Raw genomic sequence first — 25004 nt, forward strand, 5'->3', positions numbered from 1 at the left:
GTCATTACTACATAGTGTAGCCACAATCCCCTTACCCACAGACTGTGTTTCAATGGCAGGGCACCCTCTGTATGAAATACTCAGACAAACTGGCTTCTTCCTTCATTGGGTGATTGTTCAACAGAAACCAGTCACAAAAGACAGCGCTCTTTTCCTCGAGATAAGAAATAATCTCCCTAATCTGACTTCTATCACTATTTCTAATGAAAAAGATTCTATTATCAGCTGCTGAGCTGTGGCCAAGCACAGGATGGCATTACTATTAATGCGCTTAATTCAAATACAAGATCTCATCTACTTTAGCAGTACTCACTTGCTGGCATTCAAACTATAGGGGTCTACACCCTGACTGCAAATACCAACGTGTTCCCACAAAGCTGGCAGGTATGAGCCTTCAGGCGGGAAGAGCTAGGAGCCGTCTCCCAAATTCTCCAAATACCTAATTAGGATATTTGTAATTATAACAGTAAAACCACATTTTACTAAAACCAATAAGATTGTTACCCAAAGGCTAAGAATTTTCTTTATTTCATACATCTCCTTGACTGCCACGCAATAGTAGGACACAAAGTAGGCCTGAGGTTTCTTTCTACAATGTTGGGGTTTAATTTTTAAAGGCTGAAAATTTAATATGCTTTTGAATGCTTTGCATTGAAAATATCCTATGAAAATTTCAATTATTCTGTTTTGTTTAAACTTCTCCAAAAGCTTACTTGATTATATTCTTGATTATGTTTATATCACAATCTTCAAGGTGCCACTTTGAAAATAATCATTATCTGTATTTTAGAAGTAGTAAACTGTGGTAAATCAGTCCCATGCTGAACATTTCCCTGTGCTTTGATTTTTCCCCTCTAGTCCAAGACAGGACAAGTACCTTCTCTAAAAATCTGGCTGTTTTCTTTGGTACATAAATGGACATCTGGCTGAGCTGAGAATCCAATCCAAATAGAAATATTTTCAGAAGCATTTAGGTAATTGAGATAACTCAACCTTAATTACAAAAAATAGCTCTATTTTAAGGAGAAAGGGAAAAAATATATCTAGTTTTTAACAGCTAGTTTACGCTTCATTAACGATTGGCCTGTACAATATAATGACCACTCACCCTTTTTTCACAACATCTAACTTTGGTCCTTTGAGTTTAAATTTTCCACCAAAACAGAAATAGCACTTACCTATCAGATTCTTTAAAGGTCTTCACTAGTGTAGAATAAATATTTTGTTCCTTTTTCAAAGCAAGTATCAGCTTTTCATATTCAGATTCTTTCTTTTCCTAAATGGAAAAAAGAAAATAGTAAACATGCAACGTAATTTTAAGATTGCCTGTGTACAATTATGTGCAGACACGCAAAGGAGAAAAGCTGGAAGGAGAAATTCAAAAGTCACTAAAGAGGACTGCCCACCTCAATAGCCTCATATGAATCTGGAAACTATTCAGGATACTTAAATCAGCTGTTATTGCAGGAAGCTAATAGCATTTTGCTATTTACCTACCATAAGTGAGTTACATATTGAAATACCGGTGAATCGTTTTTCTGACAGCCTAAAATCCTTTCTCCCCCCAGCATCCTCACTTCCTAAATTTACAGCTCAGCAAGCCAGGAACATGCTGGCTGCTGGCTACCATTGGGGAAGGGAAAGGCAAGTGGAGAAGCCCAAGCTGCAAGCACACATTTTAAAGCATCAGCCTAACAACCTCTTCATATTCTGGATAATTTATTTATTTATTGGGTGGGGATCTGCTAATTCTGTTCCATTTCTGAACAAAAAGGATTGCACTGAGCTGCCCAAGGATGGACATGTCAGATACGTGCTCACTGAGTCCGCTTTCTGAGCACTCACCTGGGTCACTACAAGCTGCTTTCTCTGCTTGTGCAAAGAAAATTGTTTACCTGCAGCCTTACTCACAGAAGATATATCACTATTAGAACAAATCCAGGCTCTTCTGCTCCTTGCTCAGGAAATACCCGCTATAAGTTCCCAAGATTTTTTCAATCCAAAACAACCACTCAGCCACTTTTTCAGCAGGAGGCAAAAAATGCAGCTATTTAAAGGAGCTTGCACTTACTGCATAAAAACATCTAAGATATCAGCTGGCTCAGAAGAGAAAATATCTGGGATATTTATATCTAATTTAGATGTATTCATGTCAGGCACAGTATCTTCTGTCTCTAAGAAGAATGGGCCTCGTTGCTTCTCTGTTTTCCTATTGGACTGAAAACTGAAAGAATGAACAAAGAAGCACCCCAGCTAGTCGGGATGTGTATGGCTCTAGTATGACACGATAACTCCAGAGAACAAGAATGAGAGGTAATTCTGTCTTCTCCATATTACAACCTCAAGACTGGAAACTAAACTCTCAAGAGATACTAAATCATTAGTGAACAGATCATTAACAGGGAAGAAATCTACACCCAGGAGTTTTAAGCAGCTGTTATTACTCCAATTGCAGTTGCTAAGCCAGGAATTGCAACAAAAAATCAGCTATAGTAGAATCTCGTTAATTCACACTAACGATGCAAACACTGTTAATTTGAAAAATTCAGTATTCTGCAAAGTAAACAGCACAAAAGCAAGGACAACTGTTGTTTACTTTTAATTATTTACACTCGTACTTCAGTGTGCTAGCAAACATGTTAAATAATATTTTGCAAATGTAATCAAGTTTTGATCAAATTACTTCCGTTGAGATAATCTGCATACCAGATCTTACTGCCGACAGAGCAGCTCCTACCACTTAACCCTGCAGATTCCTTGAAGAAGAGACCTTGCCTCTGCATGTGCTCATCATGTTCTGCTGCCATTATCCCCAGTGGTAGCTGTACTCTAACAAATGCTTCCAGGTTCTGGTGCAGTTTATACATTAAATACTGTTTTATATGTGAATAATATCAAGTCAGTTATCAAGATGAGCAGAGACAAAGCACAAAGCAATGATTTCTGTTGACTGCAACACAAGGGCAAACTGTCTGAGATAGGCGATCCAGAGTCCATTAATATAAAAAAAATAAGAAAAAAATATATCAAAAATATATCAAAAAGCAAATCTTACAGCCTGAGCTAAAGACTCATCACCATGTTGGAATCTCAGCCGTTTAAGAACAGTCACTAGACATAAAATACACAGATTGCAATTTAATTTGGAAAAAGTTTGATCACTGACAACAACACTGATCAATGACACAGAAAGCAACAGAAAGAAATAACTCTTTTGACTTAATTTAGTTGGTTAACAGTCTGTTAAAAGTTCTGGTGAACCCTTCCATATGTCTGATATAAGCCTTGCAATTATTACTGAAGACACTACAGAACTGTATCCTAATTAAAAGCTCCTTCTGAAGCACTGGCAAAGTAATGTCACTCTGAAGAGTTTACGGTACACAAATTAGATAACGGTTGTCACCAATTGTTCAGGGGCTACGAGTGCTGTATTAGCAAAGTGGTGTTACACAGCACCGTGCTCCTTCTCTTACATTTCCTTCAAAATTCATATGTTAATTTAGTTCTACATTTACATCAAACTCCGCGTAACCTCACGAAACCCTCCCAACTCTATTTTTCTCTGTTATGGGAGACGTGAGATGTTTCCCAATTCCAAATGTCAGAGGCTATAGGTAAATTCTTACAAACCCTAAATTCAACTAGCAAGGTAGAGGTGAGCAAAACCATGAAGCATTGTTCGTGATTTTTCAAAATTTTTCATGAATAATAAGGATGAAAAGATACAGCATGAAGGTTTTTTGGTACGTTATTACTGTCACTTCTAAATAAAGCGTAGGAGTGAATTATTCCAATCAACTCCCCAAAGGTACACAAAACATAAGGCAGCTCTGTAACTTACATAGACCATAATGCTGTGGGAGTTAATGAAACATTAAACCTCTTGACACATGGTGTGAGGGAAAATGTGTTAGAAGAGATAGCTGCAAGACATCCAGGACCATATTGCAGTGAAAGATTTATATTCCCGTGAAAGCAGGCAATCTAATACATTAAAGTCTATATTTAAATCTGAAATACTATTGCTAAGCAGTAGTGGTAGAAAACATAACTTATTTTCATTAAAAGGTTTCTCAAATTGTAAGCAACGAAAGTAGAAGGTTTATGTCTCCACAATAAGTAACTTCCTGGCAAAGTCACAAAAATATCTGGTTGCCTCACTGAACCCTCCTTTCCTTGCAACAGGCATTGGGATCATTTCAAAACCTCTGAAGGTTAGGGGATGGATGGCTGCGAGAAGGTCGTAACCTACACCCCGCCGCTGATTCATCCCTCCATCCATTAGTGTCACACTTTGGTAATTTCTTCTAACCTTGCAGTGAACTGTGTGGATGGTCCACCATAAATGAAACAATCACTAATAAGATCAAAATTCCTACAGGCCAGTGAGTCAGATATCTAAAGAGGGAAATGGCTGCAGCTAAAGACTGTTGGTGACTTTTGGACGTTGTCATCTCAACACGGAAAATGTCAAAAAGCTGATGGCTCTGAGGAACGTACGGCCCTTCTCGCCGCTCTGTAAGGCAAACCTGCTGGACTATAAACAGATCTTCAAATGTCACTTCATCAGGGTAATTCTTGTAAGATGAAATTTCTGCTGGTAAGGAAATGGTGAGATACACCAACCCCATCCATTCCCCTCACTAGGCCACTTTCAGCGTAACGGGTAAGAAGCGACATGGCTGAGGGGTGTGAAGACATGGATATTGACAAAAATGTTCTCTGTTTTCATAAGCTAATCTCATCCGATCAGAAGCTGAACTACCTCCCAGTTCACAACATCAATTTAAAGAGACTGCAAGCAACAACTACAGTGCACGGATGGCCAATTAATAGTCAGGACACTTGTATATATAAAAAAAAATCAACTACCTCACTTTCCGAAATCACAATGATTCGGCAACAATATGCACATTGCATCGGTTCCAGCAGCTAAGACACGGCTGCAGTATCCCAACAATTGCACCAATTCCAGCTGTCAGGACACCCAACATCTGCAATGCTCTGGCTACATCGATGACTTTCATGCTTTGGCTAAATTTCTCCAACTGCAGCAAACAAGACATCGCAACTGTATGCACACAGTATTTTTCAATTCCCTGACTGCACAGTATTAACTCCCCAAATACTGGAGTAATTAAAACTAGAGCCAAGCAACATGCTGATCGTGCAGGAATTACCAAGTGTGGTGTGTTTGCACAAACATCAGATTTGCCTTGCAATGCAGCAGCCAACCTCATTTCCTACTCCACCCTCAAGTGGTATATAAGCTCCCCTTCTCAGAAACAGACGTTAAGGAAAGATATTACAGCAAATCCAAGGACTTTTTGTGCACTTAGAGAAGTCAATTTAGAATTAAAACTCACATCACTGTGGCCCCTTACTGCTGTATGCAAGGTTATACGTGCAACATAACAGAAGCATAGCTAAAGGACTGAGCAAGAGGCACCTTTCTCAATTTATCTGCTTTTCTCAGTATTAAAATGAACTGCGAAGGTCTAAACCACTGCTAGAAATATATTTGCCTAACAAATGTTCCAACAAGAAGAGCTTTGTAAGTAAAGGAGTGTTGGTGGTGAAAGAAGAGCATTAAGCACAAAACCAGATAAAGTCTTCAAAATTATATCGAGTCCACTGCGCTTCTAAATTCCTTGGCTGGAAAAAAAATATTTAATTCCAAGGCTTCACAGATACCAGAGTCAGCAGTTGCATGACTAACCTAATCATCAGTGCTTTTGCACACTCCCTTTCTTTCTCTCTAGCCCATGACAGTGGCTCAAGAATCCAAACTTTAATTAGAAACTGTCATTTATCTTCCCTGGCCTGGTCGAGGCACCCAGCAGAGCTTTGGATGTTGGTTGCTTTAAAATTTATCATTACATTAAAATAGAGTTAAAAGGTATGATGAAAGAGAGAAAGTTCTGCATCTCTCAATTCAGTTTCTTCAACTTTAGAGATCAGTGAGGCCAGAAGAGCTTGGTTTCTGTTCTCTCTGGTGGGGAGGATCCAGCTGTGCGTTTGTTGAGAGTTGGTGCAGCACTGCAAAGTCATCAAAGAGTCCAAGGCAGCCAATAAGAGCATAGCTCTGGATAATCTGTGTCCAAAAACTTATGATTAATATGCTGAAATGGGTTCACAGAGGTGATATCTTACATAGAGGTTGAGCTGAGAGGACAATGGATTGTGATTAGGTATTGTTCACAATCACTAAGTGAACCAGCAACAGAGAATAGATTGTGATTAGAAGGTGGGTACTGGGTCATTACCATGCATGGCTTCACTTGCCACTGTTCTCTCTCCTGGTTATGCACCTGTTTCAGAAGTGCGGTGTACAGAGGAAAGTTAGTGTTGGATTTTCATTAATTCTGTATGATTTTCCATCAGCCTTGGGTCCCTTCATGACAGAAGTTATGTGCATGCACTGCGGTTTGTTTTACAGAGGTAAAATTTCTACCTAGCCTTTCCCAGACTTCATTTTCTCAGTCTGTATATCCATCTGTACTTCAGCGTGCTCTGCACTGGTACCCTGGCAAGCAGTGATGAGGCTCCTTTGCTCTTAGTTTGCCAAGTAACACCTGTGTCTCAAACTGTGCTTACACCTACCTTGTTTAATAATAGTGTTCATAACATATTAAACATCTCATCACCAGTGTGTTCAGATTGTGACAGTAGATACAGTACTTGTGTTTCCTTTGTCATTGGCTTTCTTTATTTGAAATATCCTTGAGAAAACCTCTTTAATGACTGATACATAATTAAAGAAACTAAATAGCTTTCTCCTCCACTAGGAGGTACTAGTCTAATTCTTGTTATTTTGCCTGATGCTTTTAGAAATCTTAACAGACCGTACTGCAAACAACAGAAAAAAAAAGACAAAAAATGTAGCATATCTCTAAAAGCAGCTTATTTGTCCAGTAATCTGTACACAGTAATAATAAATGCACTGATGGATCAGCAAGTGATCAAACCTTCCCACCGGCTCCTGATCTCTTTTTTTTTTTTTTCTTTTTTTTGGCTAGTACAAAAGTAGAAGAGAAAAAAAATAACTCTACATTTTGAGTCTTTGAATTCTGACCTCAGATTTCAGGCATCTAAAATTCTTCTCAATTTATGGCACCAAATAAAATCATGGGCACATATTATTCATCTTTTTAATATAAATATACATATATATATTTCTACACTATTTCCTTTCTCCTCTTGCTTTAAGCTATTTTTTTTCTTGTTCTAAACATATCTTTGCTCCTACCCGTATCTCTTGTGGTCACTAGCTCAGTTCAGCCTTTCCCCTTATCTATTAGAAGCTCACAAACCTTCCCCTACAATGCTTTTCAGGTGCAGATACCCTCTCATTCAGGGAAGTACATCTGCCCTAATAGCCACAAAACTCTACATCTTTATGGTAGGCAGGCAAAGTATTTGATGCACTTTCAGGAAGTAAAGTTTTTAGGGATGCCATATAAATTCATCAGCGTACAATACTACATACACTTTTGATGCCAGATCAACACCACCACAATCATATGCTTTTAAAACATTTCAAGTGACCTAAAAATGTAACTCTATTATTAATAAAGTCATTGTTATAGTTTTAATATTACAGAACATTTTAAGATGGTACTGATCTTAAGGAAAACTGCCCCTTGCTACATGGATGATTTACAAAGCATATTGAAGTCAAAGTTCGAAGTCAAAGGGAAAATTCTCATTAATTTAACGTCAAAGTATTTATCTGAAAATGATCACAGTTCTGTGAAACTCACCTCTACCTCTCTGACTATCCTGATGATTGACTGTGACTGTACAGCACATTTTTCCTTTACTAAACCCTCATTTTTCAGTTCAAGTTCTTCATTGGCTCTTAGAAGGCTCTTGTTCTTATTCAGCAGCTCCTGCAATTCTCCATCCTTTTCTTTAATTGTTTCATCAAAGTTCTAACAAAAGAAAACAATAATATGGTTTTGCAAAATTTACCCTGCTGTTATACTGCAAAATAGTACACAAACAAAATTCAGGAAACATCCAAACGTTCTATACAAATCTCACAAAAGAGGAGCTCAGCATACCAAAACAGAAAAACAAACAAACAAACAAACAAACAAAAGCTTTGGGCAGCTATCCAATCATTTAAATAATAAAAATAAAATAAAATAAAATAAAATAAAATAAAAATCTGATTACATCTGAAAACTTAGCAGTGTTTATGCATTAAGTCAAGGAATATACTTTGGTCTCCATGTACAGAATAACGTCAACTATTTGTCTTTGTTTTGCTGGTTGAATACCACCAGTACTTTTCAGGATTATTCCTCCAGCTGCAAAATGTTTGAAGCAGAGGTTCTTTAAAGATTCAGACAGCTCCCTTCTCACATGCCTTGTTTTGAAAGTGCTCATTTTCATTAAAAAAAAAAAAAAAAAAAAAAAAAGGAGAAAATATTTCACTGTCTATGTCTATTCCTCAACTTCTAGTTTCTGCACAACAAACTGTAAATCATAGGCACTTCAGAGCTTTTAAAGTACCCTAACACATCAGTGAAAAATCTACATAAGTATTAGTAAAGCTTTTTTCTCCCCTTTGTACAAGTGCTTAATAAAACCTTAACAAAAAATCTTTTTAACACCACAGATCTCTAAAATTAGGTCTGTTCTGCAAATACAGTATTATAAGAGAAGGATTACCATCAAAATCAGCAGTAATTCCAAATACAAATGGGATTTTGTAATCATTCCTCATGCAAAATCAAATTATAATTTTTCATTTTTTTTAATTTCAACTCAAGTCTACCTACCTGAAGCAATAGATCCTTTTGATTGACACTGTCTGTTAGCCGCTTGATAACTAGTTCTTGTCTCTGCAACTTCTGATTGCTTTCACTCAAAAGAATATTGTAACGTTCAACTGCTTTTTCTTTCTCAGTCATTTCACCGTGTAATTTCTCTAGTTGATTTCTAAGGTCCTACAAAAAATGAAACTGAATAATTAGCAAATCAACTTTAAAAATGTTTAAGATTGACAAGCCACATTAATAGCTTAACTTTCCATTACTTTAGATTATGCATATCACCAAATAGTCTGGAGAATGTATTTAAGCCAGTATCTTTCTCTTAGTATCAGTGATTATAATAAAAGAAAACTTGTAGATAAGGTGTCAGTATTGCTTTCTAAAAATCTAAACTGTTATTGTTCACATGCTTTTCATAAAGAATGACTGGACTCCAACGCTGAGAAATATCATGCTGCCACTGTCAAAACAAACACTAACTTCTGAGTCAGTTTCATCCATTACTAGAAACAGGAAAAAAATGGTTTGTTATTTGCTCTTCTTCCTTTCCTGCAGCTTCAAGATTAGGTAACTAAGACAAGGAAACAACACAACTATCAGTAAATACCCACTTATTGTCCATTTTACTTTGAAAAGACAGAAACCTCTTTCAATAACCTGATTCAGTAGCAAATCCAAAGGACCCTGGTATCTGTTGGGATCAACACAGCCTACTGTGATGTAAAAAGCAATATCTCCTAATTCGCAAGTCACACACTTGACGGTGACCATAATTACGGTTTTCTCATCTATGTTCTTACTGACACTGTCCTATTTCAATCAAAAAATTGCCATCTGAAAATCTACCCACCAGGTAAAACCTTTGGTTCCCTTCAATAACATCAAATAGTTCTTATTCTTTACATTTTACTACTAACTGGGAAAACCACTGAATCAATGAAAAAATGGATGAAATTATTAGCGCGTTATTAATAGCCAGTTTCCAGCTATAGAGTGGAAAAGTGCAGGCACACAGAGCACTGGAAAAGCTAAATAAGGCTCTGATAATGTTCTACCATTTCAGCTTTTCTCCCACTACCACCAGCAACTTTTTTGCTGATCTGTTAGAAGTTTCAAACTGAAAAATACATAGCTTGTGTATACACAAAGCTTCATTTTCTAAGTTTTTATTTTGCAAGATGACCTAGGACATTTACTGCAAAGACTGTGGAAAAGGGAAAGTAGAAGCCTCTTACAAAGGCACTGTTGCTTAAAATTAAACAACTAAAACTTACAGAAGCCTTTGTATTATCTAAACTCCTCAGACCCAACGAATTGGGTAGCACAGCCTACAACTTCAAATAAATGTGCTCCTTTTATTTCACAAAAGGGCCCATTTGTGAGGTACCATAAGCCCTTTAAATAGTTTGCACATATGGTAGTCACCTATAAACTTTCCATTTGCCTCCGCTGGGATTTAAAATTCAATAGTTGTTTCTTATTCTAAGTACAGGGAAATAGTACTAGTGACACTTTAATTGCATTCTCTTTACAAACTGTTTTATGTCCTTTTCTTGACTTAATTACCTTGCTTCATGCAGGTTCACATCAAATCTTTAACATCGCTTTACTACTGCAGTGTTTTATTTCTGTTTATTTTGCACATTAAACACAAATTGTCATTTGCGATGCCTTTTGGTTTACTTGCTTAATCTTAGCTTCATTACCAGGAATCAGCTAAGACATCGCTAATAGCTCCCCCCAAAAACTCATCAAATGTTATTGTATGCTTATACCCTCGGTTCTGCAAATCAATAAAGGTATTTTTTTTCATGACCAAAAGGACTGCTTGTTTGCCAAAGAAAAATGAAGAACTGCAAAACCAAGTCCAAATTTTGTGTATATGTTCAAAGTCTCAAATATGCTTCTATTTCTATTAACTACTAACTAAAACCATAGACTGCAGCACAGAGCAGTTATTTTGGAAGTTGTGTAACATCTCATAACCACTGAGCCTTTTGGCTTCAAGCTATGCAACTCTTCAAGTGGGTCACATCACATACAACACTTGAAGTGAAAGTAAAGGACTAACTGCAGCATTATGAGTTTCATGATGCACTGCAAAGGTCACTCTTTTTTATTTTTGCATCATTTTTTGTGCTGTTGTACCACTGTGCTGTTGTGTAACCCAACTTCAAAGAAACACTCATGATCTGTACTGTAACTTCAATGACCAATACTCCATGATTTCTCTTTATGAAAACCCTAAACAGATTTAAGAGAAGACGCAGGCATGCCCAGATAGTAAGCATACTGTTGCAATAACAGTACTACACCGTTGATGACCTAGTCTCAGACTTTTCAGTGTGCAACACTTGTCAGGTACAGAGACCAAGCTTCTGCCTTTAAAACAGCACAAACATTATGGCAAGAATTAGGGAAAGAGCTGGACTGACAACACGTGTTATTGCAGAAAACAGAAAAAAGAAAAGCCTGCGAGAGACTTGTAGTTTGAGTTCATCTCCACTAATTCTGCCCACAAAGTTCCCTTAAATCCTTCCCAAACAAGTCAGAGTTGAGACTGAGAGTTAGTTTCTTTGCATAACGCAGAATTCTGTAATGCACAAAACTATCCATCACCATAGCAGGTTGCTTGAACTCATTGACCACTCAAATTGTCTGGGAGAAAATCTATTGGTTTCTATACATTGAGCTGCAAGGATAATAGAGTACCTATGGTTCTCAGAGCATAAACCTCGCTATTCCTTCTGCCAACCTTTTTCCCCAAGAGACTTTTCTATGATTAATGAGAGTTGAGCTAAGAAAAATGAACGCGAAGCAGTGTAATGTCAAAGACTGGAGCAGATGCCTCCCCCTCCTTGTCAGATGGGAAACAGGTTGGTGAATAATTAAGTCATGAGGCTCCAAAACCTCCCTCTCAGGCTGAACGGCAAGTAGGAATACTAGGTAATAAAGTCTACCTAATGAGTTACTCTGCATTTCCCCTAATCAAGTGATCAACTATGAAAAACAAGTAAACATGCTCTAATTGTCTGCATTTAGATCTGGAGAAAGAACGGTTTCATGTTTAAAATGATCTGCGCTTGAACAAACTCTTTGACGAAGAAATACTGAGCTGTTACAGACACAGCAATGTGGCCAAGGGATGCAGCATTAAGGGTGTGTTGATGGTTATTGCTCATCAGTTGTGAGAACATATGCCCAAAGGTTATTTCAGAGAGCTTAAAATGACACTGAACTACTGCCTAACAGCAGCTTCTGGAAAGCACTGACCTGAAAGTTTTTGCTTTTGAAGTTGACTCAGTAAAAAGGCAGGTCACTTACCCCCCCTTAGGCATGGAGAGCACTCAAGAACATGTGTTGCTGCAAAAGCCTCCTGCTACTGAGCAGTAGTTTGGTCTGATGTGGATGATCAGGTCACATTTAGCAATTTTAATTAACTTAGTTTAACCTTCTTCCATCCAAGGACAGTAATGACTAATCACCTCCAGACAAACTGGCTTTCAACAAGGCAGAAGTACCTCTTCTGGCTCTCTAAGGTTCTGCGTGTGCTCGTTTGCCCAGACAGATATATGCAAAAAAATTGAGATTACCCCAACAACACAATAGGAAAAGTCTAAAACCTTCCCTGGGAGCGAGGAAAGAGTTAAGACAGCAGTTCATTACAGATGTCAATGGCAATTCCTACAGTTTAGACACACCTGTGCTAGCTTCATCCTAACAGAGCAGAAACACTGATAAGTAGGTTTCTCAGAGAATAAATAGAAAAGGATTTTTAGGGCTGTCTCATAAGAATTTTGCATCAGATGACTGAAGTGGTTTTCTATTTGTCAAAGAGCAAAATATCACAGCATATTTTTTTACTCCCACATATCTACTACTTAATGGGCAACATTTCACAGGCAAGGCTGCTATATCTAAATGTACTAGCAACTCTGAAATTGAAACAGCCGTTCTGCAAGGAATAGGAAACAGGTTAGGGATATAATTTTTAAAAGACTGCTCATCTTTTGGCAGGAATGCTTTCCCCCAAGGAACTAGTCATTTACATGAAAAACTTGGACATAATGGAGTCAAATAGGCTTCTGTAATACAAGCAACTTTTAATCCCCTGGCAAATCCCTACTCAGTCCTATTTTTCCTGCCTTTCCTATAAAGATTTATATTCTAGCTCCCCTGAAAGATGAAAAAAGGCTCTGAATGGAGAAGACAGTTAAAGATAAAATACTTTAAATCAATAAAATATGTTCTTTGTGGCTGTTTTACTGACAGGAGCTATCTGTTCTTTCTCCCCTTAACCTCAACACCCAGAAGAAATTTCAAAGCACAGCAAAGATAGAGACTGTGTGACGGCAGCCTAACCGCAGTTGACAATCAACGAAAACGGTAAGTTAAATAACTGCAGGGGGAAGGTAGGGGAGGAAGGGACCTTATTTGTTTGTAGGTAAAGAGATCCCTCTACTGGTTTTATGTAATATTGCAGTGCAGCAATTTCCACGTCTACATGGTTTATTTCATGAGGTGCTTATTTAATAAATAGAGCAAAATATTAAGTGAAGAAATGCAACCTCATTTCATCTTTTATGTTACTAAATACAGCAAGGCTAATCCCTAAGTGAAGTGTACCAGCCTGTGCAACCTGGGCAGGAGTCCACTCATTATGCAGATGCTGCCCTAAGAAAAGCAACTGTAAGACTTCAGAAAAATCCACATGACATGACATACAGGTGAGAAGTACATTATGTCAAGCACTCAGCAGCAAGTGCATCCTTTGAAGAAAGGATGAGAACAAGAAACCTGATCCTTCACTTTGTTGAATGAGCTGTGCATGTTAGAAGCAGAAGAGCTCAAGCAGACATTTACACTAAGGTTAAAAAAATAAAAAGAATAGGAAGGAAAATTAACAAACATAAATAGCACTTTTTTTTTTTTTTTTTTTTTTTACAGCAAACTGTGATTGACTAATCCTGTGCTTTGGGGATTTTACAAGCAAAAACTGGTATTAGTATACAGCCTTTACAGTGACCAAGCTATGTTAGCAAAAAGCAAGCTGAAGTTTGGCTTAAGATCACAAGTGGCTTACTCCTGCATTGTCTTAGAACTTAAAGTGCACTACTTTAACTCTTCTAAGACGATATACAGACATAACACAGCAAATACAGCAGAAATAAGACATTGTCGTACAAGTTCTGACTACCGTCAAGAATTAGAAACCAATAGTTAACATTTACCACTTACAAAGGTTAATCATTTTATCTAGGACTTGGCTAAGGCTACCAAAATGAAATTTGTTATAAAAAGATATTTTTCTGTGCAGACTAAGTGCCAGAATTTTCCTCAGTCTGCTTGGCCGCATTCTTTTGAACGCTGACTTCAGACAAATGCATTTGCTTTTCAAGAAAGCTTTCAAGTTAAAAATATAAATTTGCTAGAAAAGGACATGCTAGTAACATATAAAAACAATATTTTAAAACTTTATGAAATAAAGGAAAAGTGATAATAACATTAATAGTTTTGTCACTTCTGCTCTTCTGTAGTTGTGCTTCATCCAGCTCTTTCTCCATTTTCTCTCTTTCTACATTCAAATCATTTAGCTCTTGATCGGTCCTTTTAATCCTCCTCTGTAGTTTACGGTTCTCAGCATCCTTTGTAAGGTTTTCTGAACGCAGCTCTGCTAAGAGGGTCTCTTTTTCTATCAAGAGAGCTTGATAATCCTCAGCACCCTGAAACATAAAAGCAGCATTCAAAGCCTATAAGGGTAATCTGTAGAACCTAGGAGTCTCTACTTCTGTTGCTTCCACCACATACATGATCCTTCTAGCACACCAAACTTAAGGTAACAAAGTGAAATTACAGTTACCTGAACAAGGCAAACATTACATTGAAAATTTTCTTGAGTATCTGATGTCAGAAGTGACAACCCAACATAAGACAGTCTTAGAGATAACTGAGAGTTAGATAAAGGTTCATCTGCAAAGGAGCCCATAAGGCAAATGAGACCATATTGTTACCGATTCCCAAAGCTCTCATTAGATGAAGATGACTACTTTGGGGTCAATGTGAATCCAGACTAGGTCAAGTAGTTACCAAGTCATAAGCATATTTAGTATATGAAATAGCAAGCGTGATTTCTGTTCTTCCCTATCAAATACTGTTATAACTGGTCTCCTTGAAGTTCACAACACAGGTGACAGGGGTAGAAGTCTATGCAGCACAATCTACTCACTGAAAGCTACCTTCAACTCGAGTTTGTAGCTAACTAGCAGAGTCATGAGGAGAAAGGCTTGCATAGTTTGTGAAAGAGCAATATGGATCCTGTAGACAGGAAGAATTACTTGCATACTTTTTAAACCTAGAACTTCTCAAAAATAATCAAGCTCAAAAATAAAAGGGTTAAAATTAGAGTAATTCAAAAACACTGGGCTTCTGTGGTGTTAAGTAGCAAACATAAGCTACAGGTTCACAGACAGGCCAAAATGACTTTAAGATGACACGGGATATACTTTTTTCCATAGAGTTCACAAATTTGGGCTTAAGTCAAATTATGTAGCTTTTGAAGAAATGGAGGTGCTCTGGATACTAAACACTATTCCAAATCAAAAAAACTATACAGTCACAAAACTGCAGCAGAGTGTAGCCTGGAAGCATGCATATGGAACCTCTTCCATTCCTGCTGAGGTAAGAGACCAAGTGGATGAACAATCATCATAATGAAAGTCATTATTGCCATTAATCAGTAATGATTACTGAAAGTTCCAAGTCCACCTTTTAATAGACTTCATTTTGAAGTGAGTTGGTAAATATTCTGCAGTCTATTTTAAAATCAAACTTCTTTCTCTCATCTGACATATTAAGACCTTTATAACGCATAGATTATGATAAAGTTCTCTCCTCTGCACACACAAAAGCATTACTAAATCACATTTTCACAACACTCCACTATTTTATAGATAGTGGTTTCGTATTCGTTATGTGAAGAAATACAAGTCTCTCATACCTAGGTACAATTCTGCTTATGTGGAAGAGTGTGCTGTTAGCATACTTTTGAAGAACCACCAAAACATTCTTAAGTCAATAAAGAACTCAGTATTATCTCAATTTCACAAGTGTCTTCATTTTTTCCCCTCATTTGCTTTTACACTTTTCTCCCTCCCTTCTCAGTTGTTACAGAAGAAAAAACAAGATAAGAAATCGGACATTTTAAGACTCGATTATTTAAGCAGAAATGTTTTGGGGAAATTTGTTTCATAAGAAAATTAAGCATTCAAAAAAGTACTTTAAATTACTTTCCGTTCCTTTACCTTCAAATGTACAAAGCTGTACCTGCTATATGGTATTATGGAAAAGGGAGCTGCAGGGAAGAAAAAAACATTAACTGCTTGCTTCTTACCTTGAATTTTTGCATGTGTGCTTTGTGAGTTGCCTCTCTTGCCTTAGTCAGTGAAGCATTTAGATCTTCAATTTCAGAACCAAGTTCCTCATTCTTTAAGTAAAGTAAAATGAACACTAGAAAGTTATTTCCAAGGGATGGTGATTCAGTAATAGCTATCCCACCATCTCATTACCCATCCATCCAACTACACAAAACAAATACTTTTAAGAACAAAAACATCAAATACATCATAATAAATCTCACATAAAGCAACTTGGTTTATACAACACTCACTAGACTACCTATCACTCAAGTTAAACATTTCCCACTCTTCCATAAAATCCAAATTTCATCTGACATTGACCCACTATTTTACCTTTCTTTGACAGCTCCACTTACTCAACAACAAAAAAAATACTTCTCATACCTTTTAAGTGGTGCTCAGAGCTGATAAAAAGCAGTGTGCAACTGAAAACATTTTTCCTCTAAATTCTTAAGGGACAAAGAATCAGTTAAGTATTTTCCCCACTCCCTCCAGTCAAAGACACAAAACTCTAGGTAACAAACAGAAGTACTTACAGACATGACAGCAGCAATTTAGGACCTACTAGAAGCTTCCTAAACAGTTACAAGTGAGATCAAACAATCCCTGTGACACACACAACATGCACCCCCCGTGCCAGTGATAGTTCTACAAAACCAGCAAGATTGCAGACATCATACCTCTTTTTCCTTTGCTTTTAAGGCAACAGTTAGCCCTTGAATGGTTTTATCCCTTTTCAAACCATTCTTCTTTTCAACAGCAAGCTCGTTTTCTCTCTCTTGCAGCTCTTCTTGAAGAGACTAAATTAGATTATGTCAAAGTTGCATTAACTTTCTACTAAGACATATTGTAACTGCACATTAAGAAGTACATTCTCTCGGAGTTCTTATATCTTATTACTCAAATTACTTGTATTAAATATAGTCCCAAATGCAAGACATCGTCTTAAAGATATGCCTGGAATACAGTAAAAGAAGCTAAATCTCATGTGCTGGCCGCAAGTATCAACCATACAGCTTCAGTATTTGATGAACATGCCTATTAACTTACTGAAAATTGCTTCAAAAAACAGGGGATCCTTCCTGTAACCTCCCTTTAAAAAATAAAGTTACTAAAGTACCTGCTTTGCTTCTTTTCAAGTCAAGGCCTCTCTATATCTATGAAGACATAACAGAAGAAATCCCAACATGCATTTTAAGTGGTCAAAAATACAGAAACAAGACTAGGACTTACCTGGATCTTTTTTTCAAAGGAATTTCTCTCATTTTTAAGCTCCATTCTAATAGCCTATAAGAACAAAACAGTTGCTATGGTCAAGTAAATTGACTCTAAACACAAATGCAACCCATTAAGCATTAAAATGAAATAAAACAAGCTTCAAAGCTTTAAGGAACAAACTTTATATACACCTCAGAATTGTACAACATTCAACATTTTGGCATGAATATATTGTATCAGGTGCTTCCTGAAAGTCTGCTGGGGCACAGTATGAAGCACCCTTCAATGGGACAGGATAACTCAGCTGTACAAGTTAACAAAAACACATTTTTATGCATTATTTATATAAGACTTATATCAGCAGGACGCTTTTATTACGGGATATGTTTGTTAGGACTTTTCTTTGGGGAAGTTTTTTTGTTTGGTTTGGTTGTGGTTTTTTTCTAAGGAGTAATCATATATAGAAATGGAGTTGTGCAGATGTATTCTAATTTCTCTCTTCAGTACAGTACCCCAAAAGGGTGATATAGTCTGTCCACCTCTGAAATGATTAAAGATGACCCTTTTTTCACCTTGACAAAAGTATTTTTGTGAAACTAGGGTAGGTTTTCCTGACAAGTTGATTTAGATGTAGTAAGACCCAAACCTCAAACTTTTAATTCAACTAATCAGACAAGGACAATCAGTTCATGACTGAACTATTTGTCCTTTTGTCTGTTCTTGACAGAAACAACAAAAAGGTGTTTTGGTACTTGAGAATGGATCATTCTCAAGACTCAAAAAACAGTGGAAAAACTCTAAAAACAAATTCTCTAGTCACATTCTTAACTTCTATAATTTTAAGTTATAATACAGCTATATGTACTATGTCATGTATCGACAGATAGCTTTTACATACACCCACCCCATACATGTATACACTTATTTCTATAAAGCAATTGCACAGTATTTGTAATAAAACACAGGTATAAAGTCTGCAAGAAATGATCTCTCATTGAAAGAACAGTAAGCATGGATAATAAGGATGAATATTGACTGCCAAACCACAATATAAACAATGAATGTTTAGGGGATGGAGAAGAGCAGTGCGGAATAACTGTGGAGAAGGATTTTTTTTAATGACTTGTTACTCATACACCATCATGCACAAGACCTTTTAGACCTTTAAAATCCTAGACCACATGAGATTTACAAGGTATAACTGTTCCATCAGTTTCCTCACCTCTATCTCACTATCTTTTTCATGCCTCAAAGCAATGGTAAGTTCTCTGATTTTTTCTGCTGATAAGTTCCCATCACAAGATCCACTCTGAGACTTTTCCTCTTCGAGGTGTTGAATTATAGCTTCTTTACTTTTCAAAGACAGATTCAGTTGCTCTATAAGTCTAAAATTATAAAATTTTTAATATTAATCTTGCATCATCTACCATCAACTCTCCAGTCAATGCAGTAAATCTCACAGAAAAGCTTTCCTAGGTGAAGACTCCAGACAACACTTGTAAAATTTAAGGGAGCACTTTCAGAACCTCTTCATCCTCCAGAGAAGCCAGAAAAGGATTACATCACTTTAAAGCAAGCAACAAACAGGATAGAGCTATCTGCAAAGCACTCTATTTTGTTTTCCTCCAGTACCATTTTAAATGTAAACACTTAAGCTTCAGTATTTTAGTTCCATTGTCCTTTATGATACACAAAAAGCTTACCAATACATTCCACTTCCTAGTGCACAGAGCTCTGTATCCTTACATGCTATCATGAAGCATCCCTCAAGTACCTACTTTCAAGTGTATTTGTGGCTAAAGCTGCTTCTAGTTTCACAGCTGTGATTCTCGTAGTATTTTGTAATCTAGATGGCAAAAGCATCTTTTAATACAACGGGCATTACGGATATGCTACTGCCAGACAAGTTTAAAGAGCTGCACATTAACGTGTGGTTCACTTCAAGGAGTCAAATATCTTCCTCCATCAGCACTGTTTATCTGGTCCTGCGAATACTTACACTGATCTATTGGCATGTCATTATAGAAGATCCTGCCAACACTGAATCACCTAAAAAAATGTTCCTTACTCCACAGTCTTCACTTTAGTGATTCAGGACTGAAAATTTCTTTCCACACTTCAAGCGCTGTTTTCTCACAAGCTCCAGAGCTGGCAACTAAGGTACATCTGAAAGGGACTGCTTTCATAATGCACTCCTTCCCAACTCAAGTCACTCAGGGGAGCAACCACGTTCACACAGAGGTCTAACAGATTGAAAGAGGAAGACAGGAAAGATAAAGGGGAAGGGAGGGAGATGGCCTGGCAGCCAGGTTATAATTACTGTGGTGTCACTCAGGGTGCAGTAGCAGAACCTATTAGAACAACTTCATAATTTTATGATACTATAGAGTTCAGATGTGCAGTTTTCAATCTGTATGCTTTTACAAAAGCTGTCTGGAAAATACAGCAAACCTTGCTTTGGTCCTACTGTAATATAAAACCGATGAAATGAAAGCCTCAGGCCAACATAACTTTCCATTACCAGGATAGTCCCATTACGCAGTGACTCAGCGCAGTTAACTGCAGGGTTCAGTCACACAAGGATAGAAGAGGATACTCTGAAGTATTATGAGTCATAACAATCTTCTCTTCTCCACCCCAGACTCGCGCACCCAAGTTAACCAATGTTTACTAGAAGGTTAACCAGATGTGTATTTCACCCTACATGTATTTGAATATTAGAAAAAAAGTCAATTCTCCAAAGCATTGAGATCTAACTGTACACATTCTCCCCAACTAAGGTTATTGAACAACTCAAGCACCCTTTCAGCTACCTGCCAAACAAAGCAAAACCAGCGTTTTGCAAAGCACAATCAAAACCAAGAAGCTCATACATGATTTCTCTTTTCCCATTTGATTTCCCAACCTCAACAAACACACCACTGGGACTGAAGAGCATGTAAACGCCGTGAAAGCAGAAAGCGAACAACTGGAAGAGTCGATCTCTATTCAGCAATGGCTCAGGCAAGAAGCAGAAGGTAAGTCAGCAAAGTTGCAAAGAAGCTTTAAAGCATGAGCATGTCACATGCATGCCAATTCTTTTACACTTTCAGACAGCTTTTAAAGATGATTTTGATATCATGAAGCATGTGAACTGGTCACTGTGTTCATTTACTAGCTGATTAGATATCCAGTAACACTCAATCATACATCTGAGGGCAGAAACAAATCATTAAAATCTTTATCCATGTTGACTCTTCACATTTCAACAGTAAAAAAATTTCCGCTGGTTAGAAATACCACCAGCAAGAATTCTGACCTGTCTTTGTCAGCTTCTGCAATCATATGAAGATCCTTTGCATGGACATTTGGAATTGAAGAAAGTTTCTGCTCAGCAGCCATTCTTAGAGCTTTCTCCTTCTCTGTCATCACAATGGCTTTTTCTGCCTCTTCTTGGGCAGCTTTAAGATTCTGTAATTAAAACAAAAAAACAATCCTGTTGTCTACAAGAAAAAAATGCTCACAACATTTTTCATATATTGAAGTTTCTTCTACCAAACATGTTGGAATGTTTAAATTAACAATTTTTACTAATTATTTCAAGTACTTTGCAAACATTTCTGAACTTTTCATGATTGCATTTCCAATAATAATCCATTTTCTGCGGTGCATAAAGGGAAGTAGTAAATCAAATTTCCTAGCCAACAGCAGAACAGGGAACAAAAGTACCTCTGCATTATGACTTCAGATTTAGCTCTTAGAATTTGCTTTAATATAATTTGGCTTTATCCCACTTCCCTCCTGCTATCAGAACTAATAGTTAGACTTAAATTTAAGAGGTTAAGAAAGTTGTGGGTTTTTCTCCTTTCAGATATGAAATTAATATTCATAGGCTCACTGTAGCTAATTGGAACTTTTAAAGACAATTTATAATATCTTACAAGAACTGGTAAGTATGAGCCAGATTTTCTTCTCTTGAACAGCAACGGAAACAGAGGTAACACCTAGATATTCCACCCAACTTCCTCTAGTGACCCACTGAGATGGGGAACAAACAAAAAAAACAAAGCCAAGCTGACATAAACTTCATAAAATGTGTTTCAGATCTTCATTTTTCTGTTGCAAGCTTCCCTGCTGTGCTCACTGAATTTTGCTTTCTATAATCTAAAAGCCTCCATATAGTCTAATGAGTAATTCCCCCTCAAGCCTATACTAAAAAGCATTTCTCTTGGCGAAAGGGGATGAAGAACAAGCCCTTCACTGCTAGAATTCACTGCTCCCTCCCTCTCCTGAAGAGCTGTTCTGCCAGTATTCATCTTTCAATTAAAAACTCCAAAGGAAATTCATCTTTGTTAATGTTACCTGGATCTGTGTAATCATACAGCACTACATAAGCAAGTGACTAATCCTGCTCTGCAGTGCTTACATTTACCAACAAAATAAAATTAACATCAGAGGTCAACAGTACCTTCAGACTGCAGAAAGTACTACAGCATCATGAGATAAGAGTATTTGCCACTCTACCTGTCAGATGTGGGAAACACCAGTCTGACAGGCTGGTTTTGCTACTGAATACGTAATCTGGGGTCTTTTCTACCTATCCAATAGGACAAAGAATGCTTTGAGAAACCCCAATTCCACTAAAGAACAGGCCATGGAGATTCTCCCTGCATCAGCTCTGAAGGAGCTGCTTGTTTTATATATACTGTGAAGTCACCCTGATAGAAAATGCCATCATGACATGCTACCAGTAGCTTCCAGGACCAATTCATTCTTTAGGGACTGGAATGCAAAAATTGGAATATAAACCCCATCTTTCTGCTATTTCTATTTACTTACAAAAGAGGACCAAACTTCCGTTCCCTCACAAGCATGGGTACATACCCACAATTGTTTTGCATCATTCACTGTATGCACTTGGTAAGGGATTTTGTATCTATATAACTTACAGAAATATTTCCAGTACAGGCCATTCAATACCAAATTTGTTCTTTTACAAACAAAAAAACACAGTGCTCCCCTTGTTTTCAGGAAGCATGTTATCTATACGGGACTTTTTTTTCCCTCTTATGGTGCCTGTACACTACAAAAAACAGGAAAATGTGAAAACAATTCCCCTTTTAAGATAGCTCAGCAATAAATACAGGAATAAGCAACCACAGACAGCAAGGAATTCCAAAATGCATTGTTAAAAAAAAAAAAAAAATATCCTCTGCCACAAGAAAAGGTTATGCAAAACGGTGGTCTGGTGACAGCAAAAGCCAGTAACTTTCATCTGATCACCAACAAAGGATCACAAGACAAGCAGAAACAAGGCGAGGAAGTTTTCACTAGCCCATTTACACAGGAACTGCCATAAGTAGGTAGCATCTCTCAGTCTATAATGAACACATGAGTGGAGACAAAGAAAAGCAACAGAATCTCGAATTTATAGTGGTAAACTAAGTTCCCATATGAAAGATGATATGACAATGACAGGAGCCCTTAAAGAGTAGTTGCAGCTATTTATGAAGCTGACACCTTATCAGAAGATGCGTTCAAAATGCAGCCCATCTTCTTCTAAAGAATAGTGCAGTTCTGAAAATGAAGCTGCCCCACTGGAATTCAAGATTTAAAGGTGTGTTGAACATATCTGAACAGCACCAACAGGTAGGAATTTCCTGAAGAACTGCTTTTCTCCTATTTAGTGTTTCAAGAGCAGCTAACACCACCTTCCCTTTCGTTGCTCTCCCCCTTCATATTTTTTCTTCCCCGTTCCCCTAGATTAGTACTGGCTGCTTTTCCAGGAAAGCTGAAACAACTTTGAAAATACAGGCAGATCACACTGTCAAACTTCAGACAACAGTACAAAGAAAGTACAGATTTTTAACTATGCATTCAGTTTCAGGCACTCACCTCTTCCAGAAGGTTTATTCTGCCAGTCAGGATTTCCTCCATTTCTTGTAACTTCTTTTGTGCCTCCTCTTTCACATGTTGTATTTCAGCATCACCACCCTGGGCCAGGCTTTCAACTGCCTTACTGAAAGACCATAATATAGATTGAAATCCCACTGCCTATCACAGTAGAAAACATTTAAAGTGCAAGCAGCTGATGGATTATGCAGAAGCAAGTTCCTTCCACTTTATCTGTACCTGCTTGTCACTTTAAGATTAAATACAAACGTCTACATGCTATATAGCAATTCTGGTGGTATAGTCTCTGCTTGATGTAAAGCAATGAGAGTTCCACACAAGCCTTGTCACAATGAATAAGCATGCAATGAAAGTGTTACTATTTCCTCCATATTTAAAGCTTCCAAATACAGTATCAAGCCTTCAATGGAGCTGTGTTTGCTACAAAAAGCAGCACTGGAATAAACTGAAGATACTTAGCTGCTGAGACCTCTCCAATTGCATTTTTAGTAATTGTTAATCCCTTGTTAGAGAAGAACAGCTAGTGTTTCCTTATTAAAGGAAGAATGACCACTTGTTTATGACTTCCCTCTAAATCTTGCTTCCTATTATGAATTTTTGCAAGGTTCCATTCAAAGCCCAGCAAAACCCTTTGACAACTACTGGAGAGACCAAGCACAAATTAAACTTGTCCTCTGGATCAACCTGAAACTAGGCTTCTCTGAACCACTGAAAAAAGACTAGTTAGGAACAATTCAATGCCATGTGAGGTAGGGCACACAAAAAAATTCCATTGAATTTTAAAATTTTACTGGCAATCCTCATCCTTAGCTTAACTTCTACAATAGGAATGCTAACTCATTCTCAACTAGGGAGTTGCATTTATTTATCTGAATAATAAGATGCTTTGTTCAACTGTATTTAATTTATACCTTTAGGGATAACTACAGCAACATCATTGTATGTATAAGAATTCACATGTATAGCTCCAATAATGTGTGAAGCAATTTCCACATAAATTCCCCTAAAGCGCTCCTTTGGGATCATCTTATTCTTAAAGTATCAGCAAAAAGCATGCAAATAGGAACCAGATCTTGGAAGTCTTAATTAACAGGCACTAGGAAATACACTGGTACTTACGAGGCCTTGATGAGCAGTTTTTCTCTCTCCTGCAGATCTCGCTTCAGACTTTCTATCTCAACTTTCAGCTCAATGTTCTAGAACATAAGAATGAAAGTAAACTATCTGCAGACAGTTCAGAGGTCACCATACACAAAAATTAGTGGCACTGTATAGGTATCTTTGTTATAATGGGGAGTGGTGCAGACCAACCTGGGAGTTTCTAAGACTTATAAGCCTGCTTTGTTTTGTTTTTCTCCCCTTATCTGTGAGCTATATTTCCCTTGTGATTTTCTTTTCCAATTTTTGAGGTTTTTAATAATCTTAAAATTATTTAATTTCAGCCCAGGAAAACATTGTATAGATAACTACTTGGCTCACAAGCCGACATACTTTTCAATACATGAGTATTTACAAGAAGGACACTGGTGTAGAAGAGCAGGACAGAAGACCAACTAGCAGTATTCAGTTGAAACCACGACCTAGATAAACACCTATGCATTTAACTACTATGACAACCATCAAGAGAGACTTCAGCCTCCATCCTATTACAGGAAAGAAACCTAATGCTATTGCATTACCAAAATTACTTCTT

At 37.3% G+C, this 25004-nt stretch overlaps 1 protein-coding gene across 1 annotated transcript in view; it reads right to left on the minus strand.

Annotated features, from left to right (window-relative positions):
- The window catches only part of CDK5RAP2 (CDK5 regulatory subunit associated protein 2), a 79100-nt gene that overhangs the window by 47070 nt on the left and 7026 nt on the right, over window positions 1-25004 (minus strand). Inside the window, 11 exon segments of the mRNA XM_084299347.1 lie at window positions 1179-1276; window positions 7767-7937; window positions 8793-8960; window positions 14291-14509; window positions 16177-16269; window positions 16882-17001; window positions 17435-17488; window positions 18642-18804; window positions 20718-20869; window positions 23294-23417; window positions 24431-24507. Of these exon segments, the coding sequence (XP_084155473.1) occupies window positions 1179-1276; window positions 7767-7937; window positions 8793-8960; window positions 14291-14509; window positions 16177-16269; window positions 16882-17001; window positions 17435-17488; window positions 18642-18804; window positions 20718-20869; window positions 23294-23417; window positions 24431-24507 (1439 nt within the window).

This window comes from Netta rufina, assembly GCF_964035555.1.
Source record: "Netta rufina genome assembly, chromosome: 20".
NCBI classification, from domain to species: domain Eukaryota; kingdom Metazoa; phylum Chordata; class Aves; order Anseriformes; family Anatidae; genus Netta; species Netta rufina.